Source organism: Eumetopias jubatus, unplaced genomic scaffold (genome assembly GCF_037043125.1).
Source record: "Eumetopias jubatus isolate StellerSeaLion01/CBP00866 unplaced genomic scaffold, mEumJub1_p1.0 scaffold_12, whole genome shotgun sequence".
In the NCBI taxonomy this organism is placed as follows: Eukaryota; Metazoa; Chordata; class Mammalia; order Carnivora; family Otariidae; genus Eumetopias; species Eumetopias jubatus.
In genome coordinates this window covers 51,082,652-51,108,807 of record NW_028274818.1, presented here as the reverse complement: position 1 = coordinate 51,108,807, position 26,156 = coordinate 51,082,652, and the positions used below count along the sequence as shown (strand labels likewise).

The following is a 26,156-nucleotide window of genomic DNA, read 5'->3' as shown; positions in this document are numbered from 1 at the left end:
TTTCCACTCAGGTCATGGTCTCAGGATGTTGAGATTGAGCCTTAAGTAGGGCTTGCGCTCAGCACGGAGTCTGCTTGAGATTCTGTGCCTCTGCTCTTCCCCCCATTCTCCCTCTTTCTCTCAAATAAATAAATCTTTTAAAAATAAAATAAAATTTTTCAAGAATAAATAAATAAATTGATCTCTTTCTTGTGATCAAAATTAGGTAGAATAGAAAAAAGGGCAGAAAGACGATGAAATGTTTGGCCTTTTTAGAGACAGCTATTGATTTCATATTTTAACAAAGTAATCTAGGTGAGATTAAACATGGTATTGTTTTACTACTCCCCAAAACAACTCTCTGTATTTCACTATCTCCAACTTCTCCCTTCCCTTTCTTTCTTAAAACCACTCCAATCAAGCTTTTCTCATACCACTCCTTTCATTTTCTTTTTACCCATCTTACTTGTATTAGTAGCATTTGACAAAGCCAATCAACGCTGCCTCCTTGAAAAACCTTTTCACTCGGCTTCCCAGGCACCAGTTTTCTAACATACAGAGAATGACTCTTTTTCAGCTTTTGCTGATTCCTCCTCCTTCTTACTTCAATCACTGAACACTAAGGTACCCTCCAAAGTATGGTATTCACACGACTTCTAGTATCTAATTATATTCCCTTGCAGAGATACCATCCAATTTCTTGGCTTAAACATCACATGCTCACAGCTACCAATGCCTATCTCTGGCGCCACAATCTGCTGTGAACTCCAAACTTGGTACATCCACTTAGAAGGCAAGTACAACTCAAACTTAACCAGTCCAAACATCCCCTCCTATCTCCTCTAAGACACTTCCTCTGATAGTCTTCTCAATTACCGGCAACTCCACTCCAAAGTTATGGGGGGGAAAACCTCAGTGTTATCCTAGACTTTTCTCTTTCACTCTCCACATGCAATTTACTGGTTCCATGTTCAAAATATGAATGGGATCTGACTACTTCTCACCGGTATACCACCATGTTATCTTACCTGGATTACTGCAACAGCCTTCCTGCTTCCACTCTTGACACTTTATAATCTATTCTCAAACAGCCAAACCAATTTTTAAAAAATTGAAGTCACACTGTATCACTCCTTTGTTCAAAATCTTAAAATGGCTCCAACTCACACCCGGTAAAAGCCAAAGTCCGGACTTTGGTAAACGATGCTCTGTTGAAATGGTTCTTCTTCACCACTCTGAAATCGACTACTCTCCACCTAGTTCACTGTAGTGTAGCCACACTGGCCTGTTTTCTGTTCCCTGAACACTAATCACTTCCTCACTTCACGGCCTCTGAACTGTTTGCTCCACCTGGAACACCCTCACACCTTTAAACGTGGATTACACCTTATGTCCTTGTCTTTGCTCTAATTCAGCTACTCAGGCAGGTGACTCTGTTACCACCACTGAAAACTAGAACTCCCTATTCCAGAACTCCTTGTCCCACTCTCCTGCTTTGTTTTTCTCCAAGTCACCCGTCACCTTCTGATACAACAACTTACTCATTCTGTTTTTCCTTCTCCTCTGGCACATAAAATTTTAAGTCTCCTAAGAGGGCCAGAATTTTTCTTACAGTTTTGTTCAAGTTTATCTTCCATATCTAGAACTGTGACTGCACATAATAAATGTTTGTTGACTAAATAAACAACAGTCTCTCACACTTTCTGCCTCATCTAAAATAAGGAAATGAAGTTATTTTTCCATGCCTAATCAAAGGGACTGTTATATAAAAATCAAATTTAAAATAAATCTGGACTGATAATGAAGTGAGTTAGAGAACTTTTCTTTTAATCTTTTTATTGGGAAATAAAGCAAGTTCCCAGGGGACACTGATGTGTTGATCTAGGTAGCACACTTTAAGAATCTACTTTAGAAAGGTTATCCTATAAACTATAATATGCATCCCTTTCAGTCTAATGTTAGTTTTTTTACCTCCTTCCCTGACAAGGAAAATTCTTGAGAACATTTTAATCACACTTACCCTTCTGGCTTATATTATTACAGTCAAATACTTAATTTTATGTTTATTAAATCCAACGAGGCATCACTGCTTTATACAGTCAATATGCATTTAGATTTACTACATATTACCACTTCTATTCCTTTTCACCATTTCTATTCCTTCATCTTTTCCCATTCCTTTCTACATCAGTGACCTTCATCTTTAGGTTCTGCATCTTTTCCTTCTTCCTTAAAAATATCCTTTCAGGTTTTCTTTAGTGTACGTCTACTGGTAGCAGATTCCTCATATTTTTTTATCTAAAAGTATCTTCATTTTACTTTTGTTTTGAGAGATTTTCACTGGATATAGAAATTTATATTGGGAGGTATTTCCCTTTACACAGTGAAGATCTGGTTCCACAAACTCTGGTTTCTATTGCTTCATGAGAAGTTGACTGTCAGTCTAACTGCTGATGTTCTGAAGACAGTGACTTTTCTCTGCCTTATTTTAATAATCTCCCTTTGCATTTTATTTTCAATAGTTTTATTATGATGTGTCAAGGTGTGACCGTCCTACCACCAGTAGGGGTCACAGGACCAAACACAGTTAGCTTTAGTCTTGCACTAGGTTAGTCAGCTTTATAGAGGTATACAGGATAGGAAATTTGTCATGCACAACATCTTCAAACTCATCAGGAGAGCAAACAACTATAGACATGCATAGCTTCTTGCATCCCTCCTGAACCCACACAAAGAGTGCGCACAGTTGCCAAGGACAGTTAGGGCGCATGAGGTTCTAGATACAGAGATGTGCTTTGGTTTTTTGTCAGTCTTATATTGTTTACTTTGGGTAGACGTAAGGTCAATATGCCAACTCACAGTTCTCTAAGTCCAGATGCAATAGTACAGATGGAGTTTCATAGTTAATTTAAAAGAGAACTAGCCGGCTAACAATAACATTCCATGTTTGTCCTAATTCAGCACATTTCCACAAAGTGGTACTATGAGAAGGCACACCCAAGGTCAGATTTTCAGGCAAGCTTAAGTTTCTTCATGGTCCAAGTATAATATTAAATCTTTACTCACATCGTAGATTTATTCTTTGGGATACAAGGGCTTATTGAATCTCTCCCGTGATGTCTTTCATCAATTTTGTAAAGTTCTCAACAGAATTCCTTCTAATATTTGCTTCAGTTGTATTATTTCTTTTCTCTCCTTTTAGGTCTTCTATTGAATATATTAAACTTTCTTACTTCATCCTTAATTTCTTTTCTGCATTTTTTTCATCCTATTTGTCTCTCCATGCTTTCTTCTGTATATTTTCTTCTAACTTACTACAAGTTCATTGATTCTTTTCAACTGTCTTTTCTTCCATACAATCCATCCAATGAGATCTTAATTTCAGTAATTATAATTTTTTACTTCTAGGATTTTCATTTTTAAAATAGTTCTTTAGTTCCAAGTTGAAATTTTCAATCTTGTCTTTTATCAATTGTCAGCATGGTTATTTTTAAGCTATGTCTCATAATTCCAATATCCAGAGTTGCTGTGATTTTGTTTCTGTTGTCCACTGCTTATGCTAAATTTATTTATAACATCTTGCTTTTTCCTATGTCTGTGATTTTCTTGTGTCTTAAGAGTTACTATATTTGCAATTAAAAAAAAATAAATTCCCAGATGATCTTTTTTAGACCTTCTTTCAAAGAAGTTTTAACTAGCAATAGAGGATCATTTAATTTTAATTTCAGGACTGATATGATCTGGCGTTGCAATCATTGTGAGAGTTTACCTTCTACTGGTTTACCCTAGACTACAGCCCTTTTGGGGTCCTAAGCCAAAATAAGTTCACCCACATAGTGGTGAGCACTAGATTCTGATCCCTGTGCCCCTGTGAAGCTGTCCTAAGTGCTCTCAGCCGTTCTACCAAGAGTGGCAACGGCTCCCAGAGGAAAAGCATACTCCAAAGCCAGGTTTACATTCCTATGCTGGTAATTCTTTTCTATCTTGTGTACATTCCAATGTTTTCAAACCGGTTTCTGTTGTTGTTTTTGAAATAAATATACTTGGTCCAACTTTTCTAGTTCTACTTACAGGTTAGTACAAATCACCTAGTGTACCATTGCCAAAACTGGAAGTTGATTAACAGAACTTTAAATAAGATAGGAATGGGATATATCTAATTAAAGTTAAATAGTATCAGCAACTCAGAATTCTGAAAGTACCCATCAAGGAAGAATTTTTTGGTTCAAAAATAAAACCAACCAAGTAAGCACCTAAAGAGCTATTTTTCAAAAAGATAACATTAGTGACTACTGTTTATAAAAATCAAAATAATAAAAAGAACTATTTCTTCATATAACTTATGAGAAAGCTTATACTTTAAAATGTAGGAATAAGTGACAAGTTTAAGAAAACTTTTTTTTTTGCAATCTAGAAGTACAACTTTCTCATTAAGAAATTAAATGTTTTAAATATTCTTGTATAAGTGCATTTTGTAGAGAGCAATTCTTCCCTGAAATAGTATTTAATTAGGTATACATATAGGGCCTCTTTTACCTACATCAAATTTTTTTCTTGCTAAGACAATATCAGGTTCAGTTAAATGTTTATTGAGTATATACTGCAAATGATCATTAAGGAAAATGAGACACAGTGTGTACTCTAGAAATTTCCAGTCCTATAGAAGAGATATAAATAGACAATGTGATAATGCTAAAACAGAGGTATGTACAAGATGCTATGGGTACACAGGAGAGACTATATCAGTGTAACACTGTTCCATTGGTGACATTTCAATTACTAACTAAAATGCCTGTTTCCTTTGGTGATGCAATACTAAGCACAAGAAAAAATTTGTATCACATATCAATTTATGTTTTAAACTTAAAAAAATTCACAGTGAATACATAAACATAAAGTGTTACATGAGACATCAAAGTGAAAAAACTGACATGAAAACTTACCCCATCTGGCAATGCCCTCCAGCACACAGCACTAACAAATTCATTTGTATCATCTTCTTTTCGGTCTTTATCCAGAACACTTTTGACTGTATCAAACTTAAAAGTTAGCAAAGTCTTAGAAAGTCCTTTATAGTACAAGTAAAGAGAGTTGTTCTCGCTTCCTGAAAAAAAAAATTTAATAATTTTTTAGAATGGGAGAATTCAGAATTAGGACATTACATTCATAAGGTAATTATTACTCAATGTTTAAGCACAAAGACAAATCTTTTATGGTTGAATCTGAAAGACCGAAGCACAGGATTTCTTGGGAATCATGTGAAAAAATGATTCATAGAAAAAAAGCTACACTTTATTAATCTAAAGAAATAATAACTGGTAAATGATATAACAACACTGATAACTGTAAGGTTAAAATTACTGCAAAAACCTCATTTATAGCAAAGGTTTAAAGAAGACCAGAAATTTGTTATTAAAGCATGAATCTTACATGACACTTAGAAAGATTTTCTAAGAGGGGAAAAAAAAAAAGGTTACAGCACTTACAAAGGCTGGTTTTAATAACCTACAAAATTTATGTCCCATTCCCCAATAAAGACATTCCTCTATTAGATAAGTGGCCTATAAGGAAACCTATATTTTTGAGTAATCTATCAAAGTAGAATAATTGCAAGACATTTGCTTTGGCAGGGTTTACATTATATACAACTTTACTAAATAAACGTCTCATTGAAAGAATTACTGAAAGTTCATATATTCAGGCATTAGGTGTATTAAGCATTTGAACATTACCTAATTTTATTTTTCTACTTCTGATTTAAATTTGTATAAATTACCAACAACAAAAGCCCTAGAATAACAGATCATCTAAACAAACTGCTTAATGAAGAGAACATTCTGAGGGGAAATGAATATCAACCTTAAGAAGACAAATAATGTCTCTGAAATTAGGATATTAGCAGAAATTAATCTTTTCTTTTACATAATATCTACAGAAATCATGGTACGATGGAGAACAATTACAAAACATATTTAACAATCTAATGCTATTTCATGCAGTCAGGGTTTGTGCTCAGTAAAGGAGAGAAGGACTAATGCTCACTCCAGTACAATCCCAGAAGACTTCAATATGCTACTTTCTGGACGTACAGATCATTTCCTGACTTAGTATATAGTCCATGTCCGTTGAATGGAATTTCAGGGACAAATTCCTGTTAAAAAGTTCCAGGAAAAGATGGTTTTACTTACCACAAGCTATATAATCGCCATTGGAAGCAAGGCCTACAAAGTTTTTTTCATTGATGTGACCCTTGAAGGAACGGAGACAGTATGGTTTCCCTACATTCCACAGCTTTAGCTGGCTGTCTGTTGAGCTGAAGTAAACACAAAAAAATGAGAATGCAATTAAGATTTCATGGTATGAAACTCATCCCTACTATTTAGAGGCAATCCAGTTTGGTGGTTGAGTATGCAGACTATGGAGCCAGATTTTCTGAGTTAACAATGCTCAATATACCATTAATTTGCTTTTGACCTTGGGAAAGTTATATAACCTCATCAGCCTCAATTTTGTTCATTAGTTATGTGAAATACAGTGATTCCTACATTATTGAATTAGGTAAATTCTGTAAGATGTGAAAACTAAATTAATTCATTTAAAATGCTTTCAATAGTCCCTGGGCATCTAGAAAGTACTTACTAATAAACATTACTTGTCAATACTATCACACCACCATCATCAAATAACATGAATTCCACTGGGAGCTGTGTTTAATTTCAGGGATACACTCTATGCCACTTGATTTGATTTACTTTTCAAATATTGAATTGTATTGGTATACTAAATTTAACCTATTTTGACAGCTTAGTTGAATCTACAGGGGTGGAATATAATAAATGACTGGAATAGTCTATGTAATTTATTTACTGAAATAATATGCAAATGCAATTATTTACCAAAAATTAATTGAATATAAAAATTGTTGGTAATCCTATCATACAAAGAACTTGAATAAAAGACACCATGTTTTTGCTTTCCTTTGTGTTACAAAAATCCGATCATATCATATACATTAGGTTGTACATTGCTTATCCTTTATTCGATAATTTGGTTTATAATTTTTCTGTTAAATAAACACATTTTAATATTTTTGTTAATGACTACACAATAAATCATCTTTTCTCTTACTGTAACATTCACAGAATATGGCACCATGCTGAATGCTTTACATCATTACTTCCTTTAAAGAGTCACAACATAATAACAATTTTTTTTTCATAATAACTATTAGCTCCACTTTAGAGATGAGGCAACTGAAAATGAGAAGGTTAAGGACATTTTCAAGGTACCACAGCTAGTCAACAGCAGATTCAAGCTGGAACTGTCTTATTTCAGAGACCAAACTCCAAGCTCTTTAAAATACTTCCCTATTGCTTCTCATTTTTTCAATAGACATTTATGTTGTTTAAAAATTTTTTTCTCGGGGCCCTGGGTGGCTCAGTCGTTAAGTGTCTGCCTTCGGCTCAGGTCATGATCCCAGGGTCCTGGGATCGAGCCCCGCATCGGGCTCCCTGCTCAGCGGGAAGCCTGCTTCTCCCTCTCCCACTCCCCCTGCTTGTGTTCCCTCTCTTGCTGTGTCTCTCTCTGTCAAATAAATAAATAAAATCTTTCTCAACAATGTTGCGTTGAGTATTTCTTTAGGTGTGTATATATATATTTTTAAATATTTTATTTGTTTATTCATGAAAGGCAGAGAGAGAGAGAGAGGCAGAGGGAGAAGCAGGCTCCCAAGGAGCAGGGAGCCCGACACGGGACTCGATCCCAGGACCCTGGGATCATGACCCGAGTCGAAGGCAGACGCTTAACCATCTGAGACACCCAGGCGCCCTAGGTGTGTATATATTTTTATTGGTCACAAATTCAGAGGTTGTGGCAAAGTATATATATTTTAATATTACTTTTGAACACTTCCAAATATACTTGTGGATAAATTTATTCTAAAAACTTCTAAACCTCAAACATATTCAAGAAAAAAAATCATGATTTATAAAACTTAAGAAGGACAAGAGACTGGTGAAAATATAAACAACATATCCACATTAATAAGGTTAACTAAAGTTTCCCAATTTATAATATTAAGTACCCATATATTTCAAATACTGGAAATCAGACTGATTTAACATTTATAAATCTAAAGTTAAGGAAAAATATTTCTGCCATATAATCTACCATGAACATTTGAATCTGAATAAAATTTTAGTTATATACTGCCATTATTATTCCTAAAGATGGGATACATTTTGACTGGTTAACACTAATTTAAGTGTTAACTTAAGTGTGAACTAATTACCTATATTATCTTCCCTTGGAAAACTCAGTTCTCACCTTTTTTTCCTTGTTTGTAACTCAAATTACCTTGCTAAATCAATTCAAATTACCAACTTATTATCTAGAGCAACCAGTATAGAGATAGATGTGGTGGGAGACAGCAAGTATTAATGCCAAGGCACTGGCATTAGTAATCTCCTAAGATTACAGAATGGGTATTTGTTAGGGTAATATAAAATAAAGAGGGGGCACCTAGATGGCTCAGTCAGTTAAGTGTCTGCCTTCAGCTCAGGTTATGATCTCAGGGTCCTGGGATGGAGCCCTGTGTTGGGCCCTGCTTCTCCCTCTCTCTCTGCTTGTGCTCTCTCTTTCAAATAAATAAATAAAGTCTTTTAAAAATAAATAAAATAAAATAAAGAGAATCATGAAATGGGTTAACAGAAAGAAGGGACTGGCTGTTAGAAGCACTTTGTCAATGATATTTTGGCAACTGAGGTTTATCTATCTGGTTGACATCTTGTTAACCCTCAAACAAAATAAAAGACAACTAAAAGCTTTCATTATAATTCTCTAGTGCAGGAGGCTTCTCAAAGAATATCTGTCAAGTATAAGCAGCCATATTTACTTCTTTTCAAAACATACTTAAAACTTACCATGAAACCATAGAGAAATCAACTAACTTAGAATCAACAAAATACTACCTAAAACCAATTATTTTTGGTTTATCTACTGCAGTGTAGATAAATATACAATAACATATTGATTTGAATAGATAAAATGCTTCTCATTCTATTCCATCAACTATGTTGTTTTTTTCTTAAGGAGAAGCAGTGGTTGAAATCCAAACTGAAGTTCAAATGCTGAAGGGGGGGGGTGCATTAAAAACTAACATCATCAGGATTTTATTCACAAAGAGCATATAAAAGTGAGCAATACAAACCAAAATATACATTTATTTTAATTAGGCTATTATTTATAAATATAAAAATATAAATATAAAAATCTACTATTTATGAAAAAGTACATATACTTCAGTGTATCAACCCACGGTGACATTATAAAACTGGTAAATGATGACAGAGCTCTGTATGAAGCTTAACCTCAGGAGAGTAATACTCACGCAGAGACAATTTCCTCACCACTCACAAACTTTGCATAAGAGACTGCTTTTCGGTGTCCTTTGAATACCATGATTGGCTGTTTAGTGTTACGAAGATCATAGTAGTGGACACAGTGATCTAAAATGAATAAAGTGAAACAAAACAAAAAGAAAAATGTAGTAAATGAAGAAACAGAAAGCAAAGCTTATTTTAAATGGTTTTAGTGTCTTCATCAAAGGTTTCAGGGACAATATCAAACCTGTAACAGCAGAAAACTAAGTGCTATGATTTTCAAAAACAAAGATATAGTGGGTTTTCTGTTTTGAATCTAGGAAATACGGTTGCATAAAAAGTTTATACACATATGGCAAGGTCAGTCTGAAAAGGTGTTCTGCTGATATTTCCAGTGATCATGGCATTAAAACCAGAGTATTAAACATTCAAAGTAACTGCAAATTTTAAAATGTATCCTTACATTTTAGATGACCTTATATTAAAAAAAAAAGGTAATATAAACATTTTAGGCTTCTGGTTAAAGATAATGCTATATAATTTCCTGCATTTGATTTTGAAAAGTACTTTCTTGAGACACATTTAACATATAATAAAACCAACTCACTGTTAAGTATACAATTCAGTGATTTTTAGTAACTTTACCCAGTGGTGCAACCATCTCCATAAATCAGTTTTAGAACAGGTTCCTCATCCCAATAAGATCCCTCATGCCATTTACCACTCACTGCCCTAGGCAATCACTAGATCTAACTTTCTTTATAAATTTACCCTTTCTGGACATCCGATATAAATGCAGTCACACAATACATGGCTTCTATGTATAGCTTCTTGCACCTCACATACAGTTTTTGAAGTTCACCCATGTTTTAACACATGTTAATAATTCATTCCTTTCTATTGCTGAATAGTACCTATTGTATGGATACACCACATCTGTCAACCCACTCACCAGGTGAAGGATATGTTTCCACTTTTTGATTATGAAAATTAATGCTGCTATGAACAATCACATTCAAGTCTTTGTGAGGACATGTATTTGGGCTCAGGTAGATATCTAAGAAGTGTTAATTACTGCATCATGTGGTAACTTTGTGTTTTTAAGAAATTGACAAACTGCTGACTGTACCATTGTACATTCCCACCAGCAATGCATGATGGTTCCAGTTCCTTTACATGAGTACTTCGAAAATTTTGGATACAATTAAAAAAAAAAAGTTTTACAAATATTTTTAACCATTCTGTTGCTTGTCTTTATTATTTTCTTAACAGTATATTTTGAAGCACAGAAGCTTTGGATTTTGATCAGGTCCAATTTATTTTTTTTCTCTTATAACCTCATAAAAAAGTTTGACTAATCCAAGGTCTTAAAGATTTTTCTTTTTTTTTTGTAGCTTTGTTTCAGCCTTATATTTATGTCTATGATCAATTTTAAGTTATTTTTTCTGTATAGGGTGAAGAGGTCAAAGTTCATCTTTTGGCATGTGGATGGAGATGCATCCAGTTGTCCCAGCATGAGATGAAAACAAACTTTTTTCTCTAATGAACTGCTTTAGCACCCTTATTGAAAACTGGATTCATAATTCTAATCAAGTGATCTATATATGTCTACCTCCTGCCAGCACAATAATGTCTTGTATAACTGTAGCTTTTCAAAAAAAGATTTAATTTATTTATTTTTAAAATATTTATTTATTTATTTGGGGGGTAGCAGACAGAGGGAGAGGGAGAGAGAATCTCAAGCAGATTCCCTGCCGAACAAGGAGCCTGACACAGGGTTTGTGACCCCGAGATCATGACCTGAGCCGAAATCAAGAGTCAGATGCTTAACCAAGTGAGCCACCCAGACACCTCTAAGATTTTGTTTTAATTTCTACACCCAATGTGGGACTTGAACCCCAAGATCAAGACTTGCATGCCCTACTGACTGAGCCAGCCAGGCGCCCATAACTAACTGTAGCTTTAAAATTTTGAAATTCAGTAGAAAAAACCCTCCAACTTTGTTCTTTTATAAAACTGTTTTGGCAATTCCTATCCTTTAGCATTTCCACATGAATTTTCTGATCAGCTTATCATTTCCTGGAAAAAAGCCTGCTGGAAAAAAAAAGAAGATAGCAGGAGGGGAAGAATGAAGGGGAGTAAGTCAGAGGGGGAGATGAACCATGAGAGACGATGGACTCTGAAAAACAAACTGAGGGTTCTAGAGGGGTGGGGGGTGGGGGATGGGTTAGCCTGGTGATGGGTATTAAAGGGGGCACATTCTGCGTGGAGCACTGGGTGTTATGCACAAACAATGAATCATGGAACACTACATCAAAAACCAATGATGTAATGTATGGTGATTAACATAACAATAAAGTTATTTAAAAAAAAAAAAGTCCCGTGCCTTCCCCTGATCCAATCAACTTTGGCGGGGAAGTGAGGGCTGCAGGGAAGCCGCAAGGGCATTCATGCTGAATGAAAGGCCAGGGGCTGTTTCTTGCTTTAAGGGACCACGTGGAAGGCTCTCTTTAGAAAGGCACCAGAGAGGGAGACAAACCATAAGAGACTCTTAATCATAGGAAACAAACTGAGTGTTGCTGGCGGGGAGAGAGAGGGGTGGGGGGATGGAGTAACTGAGTGATGGACATTGGGAAGGGTATGTCTTGTAATGTGCACTAGGTATTATGTAAGACTGATGAATCACAGACCTGTACCCCTGAAACGAATAATATATTATATGTTAATTAATTGAATTTAAATTATAAAAAAAAAAAAAGCCTGCTGGAATTTTTACACAGATTGAGTTGAATCTATAAATCAATTTCGGGAGAATTATCATCCTACAATATTAAGTCATCCAATCTATGAACAAAGTGTCTCTGCTTTTATTTATATCTTATTTCCCTCAGCAAATTTTTGTAATGTTCAGTGTACAAGTCTGACACTTTATTAAATTTATTCCTTAAATATTTTATTCTTTTTGAAGTTATTCTGAACAGAATACTATTTTTAGACTGTATACTGTTCATGTTTAGAAAGACTACCTTTTTATACTGATATTTTATTCTATTGTCCAGCTGAACAATTATTCTAATTTTTTTAGGATTCCTTAAAATTTTCTACATATGGGATGATGTCATCTGCAAATACAGTTTAATGTTTTCTTTCAAATCAGGGTATCTTATGTTTCCTTTTCTTCCCTGGCAGTATTAGCTAGAATCTGCAGTACTGTGTTGAACTGAAGAGGGAAAAGTGAACATCCTTGTCTTTTTCCTACTTGTAGGGGAAAAGCATTCAGTCTTTCACCAGTAACTATGATATTCCTTTGTAGTTTTTCATAGAAATCATCTGTCAAGTTGAAGTTTACTGCTATTTGTTTGTTAAGAGTTTTAATGATCAATGGGTACGGAATTTTGTCAAATGCCTTTTCTATGTTTATTGGCATGATTGTGTGGTTTCAGCTTTTTATTCTATTAATATGGTATATTACATTAATTGATTTTTGAATGTTAAACAAATCTGTTTACTCTCGGGATAATCTCATACTATCATAGTGATAACCTTTTAAATACACCATTGAATTTGCTTTGCTAATATTCTGTACAGGGAATTTGCAACTATATTCTTGAAGAATACTGGTCTGTTTTTCTATTCACGGGATATCTTGGACTTCTGGTTTTGACAATTCTTCAGGGAAGAATTTGTGAATACTAGTATTATTTCTTATCATTTAATAAAACTTACCAGTTAAGCCACCTGGGTCTCTGCCTTTCTTTGTAGGAATATTACTACTTACTCAATTTCTTTCCCTTTCATAGGTCTATTCAAGTTTTATACTTCCTCTGAGTCAATTCTGGTAATATTCTAAAATTTGTTCTAAATGTTCTAAAATTTGTTCACTTCATCTACATTAAGTTGGCATACAGTTGTTCAGAGTATTCTACTGTAATCATTTAATATCTGAAGGTCAGCAGTAACCTCCCTTCTTTCATTCTTTTTTTTTTTTTAAGATTTTATTTATTTATTTAGAGAGAGAGGGAGCACATGAGCAGGAGGAGGAGGGGCACAGAGGGAGAGAGAAAATCTCAAGCAGACTCCATGCTGAACAGAGCCCAGTGCAGGGTTGGACCCCAAGACCTTGAGATCATGACCTAAGCAGAAATCAAGAGATGGACACTTAACCAATTAAACCGCTTAGGTGCCCCTCCCTCAATTTTAGTGATCTGTGTCTTCTTTTTTTCTTACTCTACCTATAGGTGTGCCAATTGTGTTGCTCTTTTCAAAGAACCAACTTTTTTCTTTTTTTTCTTAAGAGAGACAATGCGAGCAGGGAGGAGGGGCAGAGGGAGAGAATCCTAAGCAGGCTCAACATTCAGCATGGAGCCCACATGGGACTTGATCTTACGACCTTGAGATCATGACCTGAGCCAAAATCAAGAGTTGGATCCTTAACCGACTGAGCCACCAAAGCGCTGCTCAAAGAACCAACTTTAGTTTTAGTTTTTCTCTATCATTTTTCTGTTCACTATTTCATTAATTTCTACCCTATTATTTCCTTCTACTGCTTATCTTTGGCTTCATTTATTTTTTTCTAGATTTTTATGGTGAGAGCTTAGATTACTGAGACCTTTCTCTTTTTTAATATAAACACTTGAAGTCAGACACTTCTTTTTTTTTTTAATATTTTAAGTGATTTCTAAACCTAACATGGGGCTCAAACTTACAACCCCAAGATCAAGAGTCACACACTCCACTGACTGACCCAGCCAGGAACCCGAAAATAGACAGCTGCTAGCACAGATTTTTTTTTTAATTTTTTTAAAGATTTTTATTTATGTGACAGAGCAGGCACGCACAAGCAGGTGGAGCAGCAGAGAGGTAGAGAGAGAGAAGCAGGCTACCCAACAAGCAGAGAGCCCAACATGGGGCTTGATCCCAGGACCCTGAGATCATGACCTGAGCCAAAGGTAGATGTTTAACTGACTGAACCACCCAGGAGGCCCTGCTAGCACAGATTTTAATATTTTGAAGTGAATATAAATAAAAACATATTAAAATTTTCTTTTTTTTAAAGCAATTTCAACTTTTTTTTTAAGATTTTATTTATTCATTTGAGACACAGAGAGAGAGAGACAGCGAGAGAGAGACCATGAGCAGGGGGAGAGGCAGAGGGAGAAAGAGAAGCAGGCTCCCCGCTGAGCCAGGAGCCTGATGTGGGGCTCGATCCCAGGACCCTGGGATCATGACCCGAGCCAAAGGCAGACGCTTAACCATCTGAGCCACCCAGGTGCCCCAAAATATTTTCTAATTTCCCTCATAATTTCTTCTTTGACCAAAGGGTTATTTAGAAATTTCCAAATATCTGTGGATTTCCCAAATTAACTATTGTTGTGGATTTCTAATTCCATTTAGTCAGAAAACATGATTTTTATTATTTTAATCCTTTAAAATTTATTAACACTTATTATATGACCTAATGTATGGTCTATCCTGGAGAATGTTTCATGTTTGCTTGAAAAGAATGTATATTCTGTTCTTGAGTGGAGTGAGCTGTGTGTCCATTAGGTCGGGCTGATACTGTTATTCAAGTCTTCTACATACTTGCCGATTTTTTGTACAGTTGTTCCGTGAGTTGTTGACATTAGAATACTTAAGTCTCCAACTACTTTTGAATTGTCTCTTTCTCCCTTCAATTCCATAAATTGTAGTTTCGTGTATTTCAAAATAGTTTAAGTGTACATATATTTATAATTCTTTTATCTTGCTGCTGAATTGACCCTTTTATCATTATAAAATGGTTTGCTTTTTTTTTAAAGATTTTATTTATTTGAGAGAGCGAGAATGAGAGAGAGAGAGAGCACATGAGGGGGGAGGGTCAGAGGGAGAAGCAGACTCCCCTCTGAGCAGCAGGGAGCCTGATGCGGGACTCGATCCCGGGACTCCAGGATCATGACCTGAGCCGAAGGCAGTTGCTTAACCAACTGAGCCACCCAGGCGCCCAGGTTTGCTTTGTTTCTAGCACCAATTTTTACTTATACTCTATTTTGTTCGATTTAAATACAGCCATCCCAGCTTCTTGGTTATTGTCTGCATGATGTATCTTTTTCCATCTTTTTACTTCAATCTATTTGTGTCTTTGAATCTAAAGTGTATCTTATAAACAGTACATAGTTGGCTCCTGTTTTTTTCAACCTTTCTGCCAAACTCTGCACCTTGGAGTGTTTAATCCATTTACATTTAACATAATTATTTATATGATAGGATTTATACCTTCAACTGTGCTATTTGTTTCTCTTATATCTTTTTTACTTCTATATCCCTCCCTTAGCTGTTTTTGTGTTAAAAAGAAATTCCCCAGGATAACACTTTTGTTCCTTTGTTGATTTTTTTTATTATATTTTTTAGAAGTTATTTTTATAGTGGTTTTCTGGGGATTATAATTAGCATATGAAATTTTAAAAATTTAGTTCAGATCATCACTAAGTTAATTTTAATATTATGTGGAAATTTTGCTCCAATGTAGCTCTTCTCTCCTCCCACCCCATCCTTTGTGCTATTATGGACATACATATCATTTTAGGGTATAAGTGCATGGATACAATTTTATAATTCTGTTTCCTCAGTTCTTTTTTTGTTGTTATTGTTAAAAAGAGGGAGAGAATCTTTTTTTTAAATTTTATTTTATTATGTTAATCACCATACATTACATTGTTAGTTTTTTTGTTTTTTTTAAGATTTTATTTATTTGACAGAGAGAAACGCAGCAAGAGAGGAACACAAGCAGGGGGAGTGGGAGAGGGAGAAGCAGGCTTCCCGCGGAGCAGGGAGCCCGATGCGGGGCTCAATCCCAGGACCCTGAGATCATGACCCGAGCCGAAGGCAGTCGCTTAACTGACTGAGCCACCCAAGCGCCCCTACATCATTAGTTTTTGATGCACTGTTCCATGATTGTTTGCGTATAACACCCAGTGCTCCATTCAACATGTGCCTTCTTTAATACCTATTACCAGGCTAACCCATCCCCCCACCCCTCTAGAACCCTCAGTTTGTTTCTCAGAGTCCACAGTGACAGAGAGAATCTTAAACAGATTCCCCACCCAGTGGGGAACCCATCGCAGGGCTTGATCTCAGGACCCTGAGATCTGAGTCGAAATCAAGAGTCAGACATTCAACCAACTGAGCCACCCAGGCGCCCCTCAGTTGTCTTTTAAATCAGTTAGAACTGTTACCAAAAAATACATTTAAACTATCTTTTATTATATCAATATAATTATCTTTACCTAGTGTTTTTTATTACTCTATATGGATTTACATTATCTCATATCCTTTACTTTCAGCCTGAAGGACTGCCTGTAGTATTTCTTGTGTGGTAGTTTTGCAAGAAAAACACTTGCTCAGTTTATGTTTATCTGAGAATGTCTTAAATTCTTCATTTTTTTCATGTGTAGTTTTGCTGGATATAAAACTCTTTCTCGACAATCTTCCTTTCACAGCATTTAGAATGTATCTCACTGCCTTCTAACTTTCATGGTTTCTGAGGAAAAGTTGCTAATCTTATGGAGGATTGCTTTTATGTGCTGAGTTGCTTTTCTCTTGCTGTTTTCCAAGATTCTCTCCCTGCCTTTGGCTTTCAATAGTTTGAATTTGATGTGTTTAGGTGCCCATGTCTTTGAGTTTATCCTACTTTGAGCTCATTGAACCTCTTGGGTATGTAAACTGATGTTTTTCACACAATTTGGGAAGATTTTGGCCATTTTTTCCTTAAATATTTTTCCACCCCTTTCTCTATTCCCTTAATTTTCTGAAAGTCTATTTATGGTGGCATGCTTAATGGTGTCTCACAGGTTTCTAAGGCTCTATTCATTTTTCTACATTCTTAGACTGGATAATCACTATTGACCTATCTCCTCGTTCAGATTCTTCTGCCAGCTCAAATTTGCTCATGAGTCCCTCTAGTGAATTTTTCATTTCAGTTATTACACTTTTCATTTACAGAATTTCTATTTTTCTTCTATCTTTTTTAACTCTCTATTTGGTGAGACATATTTTTATATTTCTCTTTCATTCCTTAATTGTGTTTTAATTCAATGAATACACTTATAATAGATGCTTTAAGGTCTCTATCTAGTAACCCCAACATCTGTGATAGTTTCTACTAATTTTTCCTGCTTCTTTGCATACCCCATAGTTTTTGGTATTTGGGGGGTTTTTTGATAAAAAGTAGACATTTTAGAGAATATAATGTGGTAACTTGCAATCAGATCCTACCTCCCTTTCCTAGGACTTTTGTGACTTGGCTTTTTGTTTTGGCTTTGTTGCCACTTGTCTAAAGACTTTTCCAGAAGTGAATCTGTAGTCTGTAAGTCCTTGCTGTATGAAACCACTTAGGTCTTAACTGGTTTTCTTTTTAAAATTTTTGGTTTTTTTAAACCTAGATTAGGAAATGTTGCTCCTGGGTCAGCATCACTTAGTATCCACAACATTTTCTTAAATGTTTTGAGTCAGTATGTCTTCTACCCTTTGCCCAGGGCACGTGTGTGTGTGTTACGGCACCCTTTCAAAGTTCAGGCAACTTCTAAATCTGCATTGGCTTTCACTTCTTACTTACAGAGAGTCAATCAGACGTAAGCAACTAGAGCCTTTTCTAGGATAAGCACATTGGCCTGAACATTCAGAAAGCATTCTACATCCTAGGAACATATAAGAGTTTTTTTCAAAGCCCCTGACGCTGTTTTGTTGCCCAGATCTTCCTTTTCAGTTTTTGACTGGACTCCTGTTTGCCCCATCTGGTATCACAGACTTAGACAACTGTGATACTACATCTGATTGTTTTCAACAAGACCCTCGGTACAGGTCTTTTCCCATGGAGACTCTGAGTGAGGTCAAACAGAAATAACATCTTATGAATGTGGCTTTTTCCAGTAAGCTGTAAGTCAGGTTGAACAGTGACAATGATCTAAAATTGGGGCTTTTTGAGAAGTTCCCACACCAGTTTTCTTCCCTACTGGTAGCTACAAGGCTGCTGGTCTTCAAGGCTTATATGCCACAAGTTAGCTCAGTTTTTATAGATTTGCCTGTATTTTTATTGCTTTTATGGAAGAGTATTCCCACATTTTTTCTGTTTATTATTGCAAATGCATTAAGTGATCACCTCAATGACAGCAATCAGTTTATATTGTGGAGATATAAATGTATAGCTGCGATTTGGCATGGGCTGAAGTAAAAATGGAAAAAAAAATCCTGCTTCAAGTACCATACTCATGTTAAATTTATCAGTTACAAAGATTAAACTTCCCTTTTGCATTAATAATTCAAAACTGAAAAACATTTTTATAAAATAAGTCCTTAATTTCTTGCTATTTTATAAAAGCTGAAAATAATTTGATTTAATAAAAACAGCACAGTACAGTATAATAATATACTAACTTATATATTATCTCATAATATATTATTACAAAAGTAGTAATATATAAAAAATGTAGGGATATAAGTAAAGGTTAAATTATCTACTGTGTTCTACAAAAAGACTTTACAGTAGTTGGGATGAGAAAAAGTAATATAGAGACTAAGTATAAAATGAGAAATGTTTCTATTGACATGGCAATCTCAGAAGAAATTGCACTATAGTACTCAGAACCAGCTTACTTTTTGCAGTGGTGATTTATTTTCAGCAAAACATCTATTACTCCATCATATTACTGTTACTATGTCATCATGCTGCTACTTTCTTTTTCCTCTTTTTGGTTTTTATTTTTACTGCATTTAATTAGAACTCGATTTGATTACAAGTTGCTTAAGAACTAGAACATATGAAAGTGGTCTATAGTTTTATATTTATCCATATAACTTAGTAACATTATGATAAAAATAGTTTAGGTCAGGAGGAAGGAGTCCTCAGTAATTTGCTTTCCATTATAAAGGGAAATTCTGAAGTGCTGCCATAATTTTCTAAAATATCCTTAAAATTTTGAGGAATTAGTATGTGATCATATTTCTATTTCTTTCCTTTCCCCCAACATATTTTGAAAAATTTCAAACCTACAGAAAAGCTGAAAGAACAATAAATTGAACAACTTTGTACTTTTCAATCTAGACTAACCAAATGTAAATACTGTCACCATATTTGCTTTAGCCATCCCTCTACAAATAAACAAATGCACCCTTTTTTCCCCCATGAACCATCTGTAAGTTTCAAACATCAGGATATTTTACCCATAAAAACATCAGCACCTACCTTCTAAAAACAAGACTCTCCACAATACCACTGTCATGCTCAAGAAATTAATATTGACTTAAGAATGTAATTTAATATGCATTCTATATTCAAATATACCAGTTGTTTAAAAAACTCCTGAATAGCTATTTATTTAATTTTGCTCAAGGGTCACTCACTATATTCAGTTCCTGTGTCTCTTCATTGTTTTATATATAACAACATCCTAACACTGTTATTTTTAAAGTATCTCAAGTAGTTGTTTTGTAGAATGTTTGACATGTCTGAATTTGAATGTTTTCTCATTATAATGTTCATGTTAAATATTTTTGACAAGAATACTATAAAGATTATGTTCCTTCCTACTGCATAACATCAGGAGGCATATGTCTGTTCCAATGGTGATGCCAAATTTGATTTCTCAGTTAAATGCCCCCATGGCCTTGTCAATGTAAAGAAAATTTGTTTCTCTTTTATTTTAACCAAACTATGCTACGTACACAACCATGAAGAGGAATACCAACTGAGAATAATTTCCAGTATAATTAATAATTTTCTTGTAGGGATACCACAAAATGTTTCACCATTAATAAGGTAATCATTGTTGATATGCTAAAGTGAGGATACCACAAAGTGTTTCACTATTAATAAGGTAATCATTGTGGGTATGCTGAAGTGAGATGATGAAAATAATCTGTTTGGAATAGATGCAGAAATATCTTATTGAACTTAATGTTTAATTGAAGAGTTCATTACCTTTACTAAAGTAACAATAAGACAACTACAACTGAGAAGTTAAAGTTTTTAAATGCAATTTGTGACACAGCCATTCTAGACTGCGTTCCAAAAAGCAAGTGTACAAAGGAAACAGGTTCAATTCATACATACAATGGCCAGTGAGAGATCAAACTGAATTTCAGAAGCCCTGAGTTCTATTTTCAGGCTTCCCAGATGCTTATGAGCCTATAAAAGTTCTCAGTGTCCTAGCTTTTGGGTATCATCATTATGGGGCTGGGGTGAGAAATATCCTTATAAAAGTTTATAAATATCCTTATAAATATCCTTATAAACGTTTTCCTCAGGCAGAGCAAATAACTTCTGAGTATTTAAAAATACACAGGTCCAGGGGCTCCTGGCTGGCTCAGTCAGCGGAGCATGCGACTCGAATTCAGGGCTGCGAGTTCCAGCTCCATGTTGGAGGTAGAGTTTAGTTCATTAAAAATAAATAAAAAAATAAAAATAAATACACAGGTCCACTAGTTACTGATATTTATCTCATTTGACTATCATTTCTGATTTTAAAAACAATAATTATATGATTTTTTACTGTCTTTAAGCCTTTGATGATATCCTAATACAGCACTCCTTAGAGATCTGAAAGACAGTTAATCTTTGGAAACAGAAAGATCAAGCAAGTATAAGTTACATAATACAAATGCATATGGAATACTTTGGAAGCATTTCTTTTTAACACCTGTTCTGAATTTGGTTGTCAGATTTTTGTTCATCATTTGAGAAATAATCAGAAATTGTCATTGCTTATTTTTTACCAAAATACAATAATAACCTCTGGGTTCCAATCTACATAATACCTTAGAAAGACATACTAACTTCAGCCCACTATTACGTAGCCTTTATTTTATAAATTACTCCTCTAATCCTTACCAATCCACAAAAGATACACAAACAATTGTGAGCTATAGTGTCACAGAAGTAGCAATTGTCTATCTGTATATTAGATTAAGCCACAAGCATCAAATCATCAGTAGTTAAAAACAAAAATGACTCCCAATTCCACACATAAAGCACTTGGAAACTGACACTTTATCCTAATAACAAATAAAAGGTGAACAGATTTAAAAATCAACAACTCTTTCAGGATTCACAAGAGAGATCGACAACAGGTCTAACTGTTACTTTAGAGGTCAAAAAGACAGGTGAATGAATAAGCCGTGATTCATGAGGGGAAACTGCCATAGAAAACAATGCCTGGATATAAAAATCTGAACTGTAACTGGTGAACTGCTGGAGGCTCAGTGTGAACAAGTCTGAGAGTTAAAAACTCCAGCGGAGGCCAGTCATAGGAGACCTCCACAATTTTGTCAGATTTATTTCCAAGAGCTTGACCAAGTTCTCAAAGGTAGAGCACAGAGTATTTTTAGATTAGTGAAAATTACTCCGTATGATGCTATAATGATGAATACATGTCACTATACGTTTGCCCAAATCCACAGAATGTGCAACAGCAAGAATGAAGCTTAAGGTAAACTGTGGACCTTGGGTAATTATGATGTGTCAGTGTAGGTTCAATAATTAAATGTACCACTCTGGAAAGGGATGTTGATAATGAGGGTATGTATGCATGTGGGAGTAGGAAGTATATGGGAAATCTCTGTATCTTCCTCTCAGTTTGCTGTGAACCTAAAACTGCTCTAAAAAAATATTCAGGTATGTATATTTTCCCGAAACTTCTTTTAAAAAGTCTCAGTTTAAAACAAGTAGCACAAACATTAATAAGGAAGTCCTCCTTTACCTAATTTATTTGGAACCCCAGGATACCAAACAGATTAAGTAGAGCTGCTCCAGTTACAGCCCAAGTAGGAACAGGAGCCCTTTATACTAAGCCTCTGTTCTCCTTACCTACCCAGCCCTCCTCTCCACCTGCCAACTCTTGAAGAATCTCAAGAAATATAATTTGAAATGAATTAACTGTATTGAATACAAAAAGTTTTCATTTTTTTCATATTTATCTTTTAAGGGAGAGAGTGTATTAATGAATTTTTAATACTAAATTCCAAAGCTCACAAATAAAAACTTTTACAAATCACTACTACCACTTTCCCCCCAAAATCCAATTCAAAATACACAATAACATCTCTGTTTCCAAAAACATCTATTTGAATATGTTTCTGATTTGTTGGTTTTAATTATTATCTCTGATGGAAGAAATGTGTTGCTCCTAAAAGGGCTTCTCTTGTATTGTCCTAAACTAGATTGGCAACAGGAAACATATTGTTTAATTCTTCATACTCACTAATAAGGACTCACTACAATGTTCTATGCATTGACATTAGTGGCTAAACAACAATCATTTATCTTTTGGAAATAAAAAATGTTATCAAATAAAGAATATATTATAATTTGTGTTTATTTTAATTTATCTGAAAGTATATATAACAAATTACATGTGAATACAGTTTTATTATGGTAATAAAGACTAGAGATAAATCTAAAATATTCAGAGCCTTTAAGATATTAAATAAACACAAACTATGGGCAAAAATTCCTGATCTCACAGTTTGCCTGCTTATGAATCAGTTTCTATACAATAAAATGTGAATTACCAGGGAAATTTAAGGATCTATTTTCCTCTTGGTGATATTTTTAAAAATTACAATTTTATAAAATTGTTCAAACACATTAATCTAATCTAGAGGCAATGTCATGCAAATCTTGATATCTAAATTTTAGAAATATAAAATCTGGCATGCCCACACTAGAAACAAAAGCACTGAAATACATACTCAAAATATAGTACAAAATTATTTGCTCAAGTTGGCCTAGCTTGCTATAAGTTTACACAGCCAAACTAAGCAGCTGCAAAAGTATCTGAACATACTAAATTTTTATGAGAATTAATTTGCTTCAATCTTCACTGATCTGTCTTATTTCAATCTCTTTTCAAACGTGCTTTAAGAGTCAAAAAGCAAATAATGCTAAATAATGACTAGTGAACATCAGAGACTTAAAATTTTTTTCATAACTAGAAAGGCATTAAAACAAATTTTCATGTCAGCATGTAAAGGTTGTTAAAAAGTATGATTTATTTCAGAAACTTAAAAATGGTTATCTAAATCAATGGTGGCAGGAAAGAACTGAAAAGGCCTAAATGGGACTAATGATGCTTTTCTTTGAATACTTTCAAAGAGAAATTCATTTTGGGAAACTGGCAAAACACTGGAATCACGTCTGATAAACAGCTAAAAACCGATGCCTAAATTTCTTGAAAAAAAGATTAAAAAATCTAAGTGAAGTCAGTCGGAGAAAAACAAATAACATATGATTTCACTTATATGTGGAATTTAAGAAATAAAACAGAAAGGGCGCCTGGGTGGCTCAGATGGTTAAGCAACTGCCTTCAGCTCAGGTCATGATCCTGGAGTCCTGGGATCGAGTCCCACATGGGGCTCCCTGCTCAGTGGGGAGTCTGCTTCTCCCTCTGACCCTCTTCCTTCTCATGCTGTCTCTCATTCTCTCTCTCTCAAATAAATAAATAAAATCTTTAAAAAAAAAGAAATAAAACAGAAAAACATATGGGAGGGGGGAAAAGAAAGATAAAAAGGGAGAGGGAAGCAAACCTTAAAAGACTCTTAAAGAGCAAACTGAGGGTTGATGGAGGGAGATGGGTGGGGGAGGGGCTAGATGGGTGACGGGTATTGAGGAGTGCACTTATGATGAGTGATGAATCACTGAATTCTTCTCCTGAAACCAATATGCACTGGATGTTAACGAGAATTTAAATTTTAAAAAATCATTTTACGTAATCTGTGTGATTGAAAATAATATGGATTCCTCTAGTTGACAGATTGATTCAGTCTTCTATGTATGTATTTGTTAACTGTGTTGTTCAAATTTCCAGTACCTCATAATTTCTGCTTTTCTCCTTAGAGATTTTAATTTCTCTCCGAATTTGTCACGTTTATTTGATATATTTTGAGGCTGTGTTATTACATACATGAGGTTCACAGTGTATGTCTTCATGTGAAGTTATTCCTTTTATCACTTCATTGGGATCTTCTTTAACCCTATTTTAACCTGGAAAGTCTAATTCTTCTCACTACATAGTTTCATCAGTTCTTACCTCATAACATTTTTTCTCTCATCTCTTTATTTCAATCTTATTGTGCCTTTCAAATTTAGGTGTCTCTTTTACATTTCATGTAGAATTTAGTATAGAAGTTTTAATTTTTAAATAAAATAACCCAATCAAAGAGATTTGGTCTCTGAACTGGTAAATTTAATCTGTCTCAATTTACTGTTATAAGTGAGACATTTGGATTTAGTCTCATCGTGTTGTATTTAGCTATTTACTCTGATTTTTCTATGGCTCTTCATTTCCTCCTTTCTTCCTGTCGATATAGATTGAATTTTCTTTAATATAGACTGAGTTTTCTTTCCTATTGCAGATTTGAAAGTAGAAACCCTTTCTATTTCTATTCTTTAATAATAATGACTAAAATTTTAGAATGCATACATGACTTAAAGAACAAAGCTAATTACTACTGTTACACAAGCAATGTAAAACGTTACATTGCTTTATATTTTATCAATATACCTCCAAAAGCTGGGTTACATTATTGTACAGATTTTTATTTCCATCTTTTTAAAACCTCCAAATTAGTCTCATGTTTCCATTATTATTGTTGTATTATACAGTCAAGGTTAGCTAAGATTTACCTATATTTATAAATTTCTCTGCTCTTAAATAACCTTGTATTTTATTCAATTCTTTATTTAATTCCCTTCTTTATTTCTCTGCAGAGGGGGCAAGGGGAAAAAGCATCCTATACCATGGTTAGAATTCTCAGGGGAACAACTCCTGTCCAACACTCAGAGCCCAGGCTAAGACAAAGTTTCTGGAGATTTCTCCATGTAGATATCCGGATAGACAGATAATTACAACACTCTAAGCATATCCATACCGCCTTTCTCCTCCCCACTAACTCTCCAATAACTAGGTCCTAGAGGCCAGCAACTTTTCCATCACCACCATTAACCAGGTGATAAAACTTGAGCTCACAGGTTTAATTCTCTGGTTTTACATTCTGCCCTCTTTCTGACCCTTTGTGATTTCAATACCTTATAAGCTATGCATCTAAAGTAGTATTTTTATACATTTTATCTAAAGTAATGTTGATCTAGGGGCACCTGGGTGGCTCAGTTGTTAGGCGTCTGCCTTCAGCTCAGGTCATGATCCCAGCGTCCTCAGATCGAGCCCTGCATAGGGCTCCCTGCTCCGCGGGAAGCCTGCTTCTCCCTCTCCCACTCCCTCTGCTTGTGTTCCTGCTCTCGCTATCTCTCTGTCAAATAAATAAATAAAATCTTTAATAAAAAAAATGTTGATCTAAAATAAATAAAATGTTTGACAGAGGATTTTCAGTCTATTTAGAGTATCATATTTTTAGAACCAGAACTCCCTTCTGAGTAATTTATTACTTTTTTTTATGTAACCACTTGAAGCAAGTTTCAAAATGAAAAACTGATTAACCCTCAACTCTTGTCAAGTAACTAATTTTCTGGTGTTTCACAACTGCCCCTCCATTTCCAGAGGCACTTTAATCAGACCCAGGTTACAGACCTGTATTTTAACTAATGTTCCAGAAATACTAAGTCTTTGTATAGTAGTAATATATTAGACTCCATGGAAGAATATGATTGAAAAACTAACCTAAAATGGAGAATTTAAGTGCAAAAGATAATGTAGATTTGGGGTTCAGTCTATTTAATGACCTCTTTATGCTATTTAAAAAAAAATAAAAATGGGGGCCCCTGGGTGGCTCAGTCGTTAAGCGTCTGCCTTTGGCTCAGGTCATGATCCCAGG

General features: G+C 34.7%; 1 protein-coding gene across 6 annotated transcripts in view; it reads right to left on the bottom strand.

Moving 5' to 3' along the window:
• Positions 1 to 26,156, bottom strand: part of COP1 (COP1 E3 ubiquitin ligase) — a 246,412-nt gene that overhangs the window by 47,114 nt on the left and 173,142 nt on the right. For 5 of the 6 annotated variants that reach the window (XR_003612279.2, XR_003612276.2, XR_003612278.2 and 2 more), the window contains 3 exons: positions 9,368 to 9,485; positions 6,168 to 6,292; positions 4,923 to 5,083 (listed from right to left, as the gene is read on the bottom strand). Coding sequence is in view for 1 of the 6 variants with exons in the window: in XM_028122995.2 (XP_027978796.1) it covers positions 4,923 to 5,083; positions 6,168 to 6,292; positions 9,368 to 9,485 (404 nt within the window). In the remaining 5 variants the exon portion in view is untranslated. Of the gene's footprint in view, positions 1 to 4,922; positions 5,084 to 6,167; positions 6,293 to 9,367; positions 9,486 to 26,156 lie in introns of those variants that run through there. The other variant, XR_003612280.2, reaches the window with a different exon arrangement.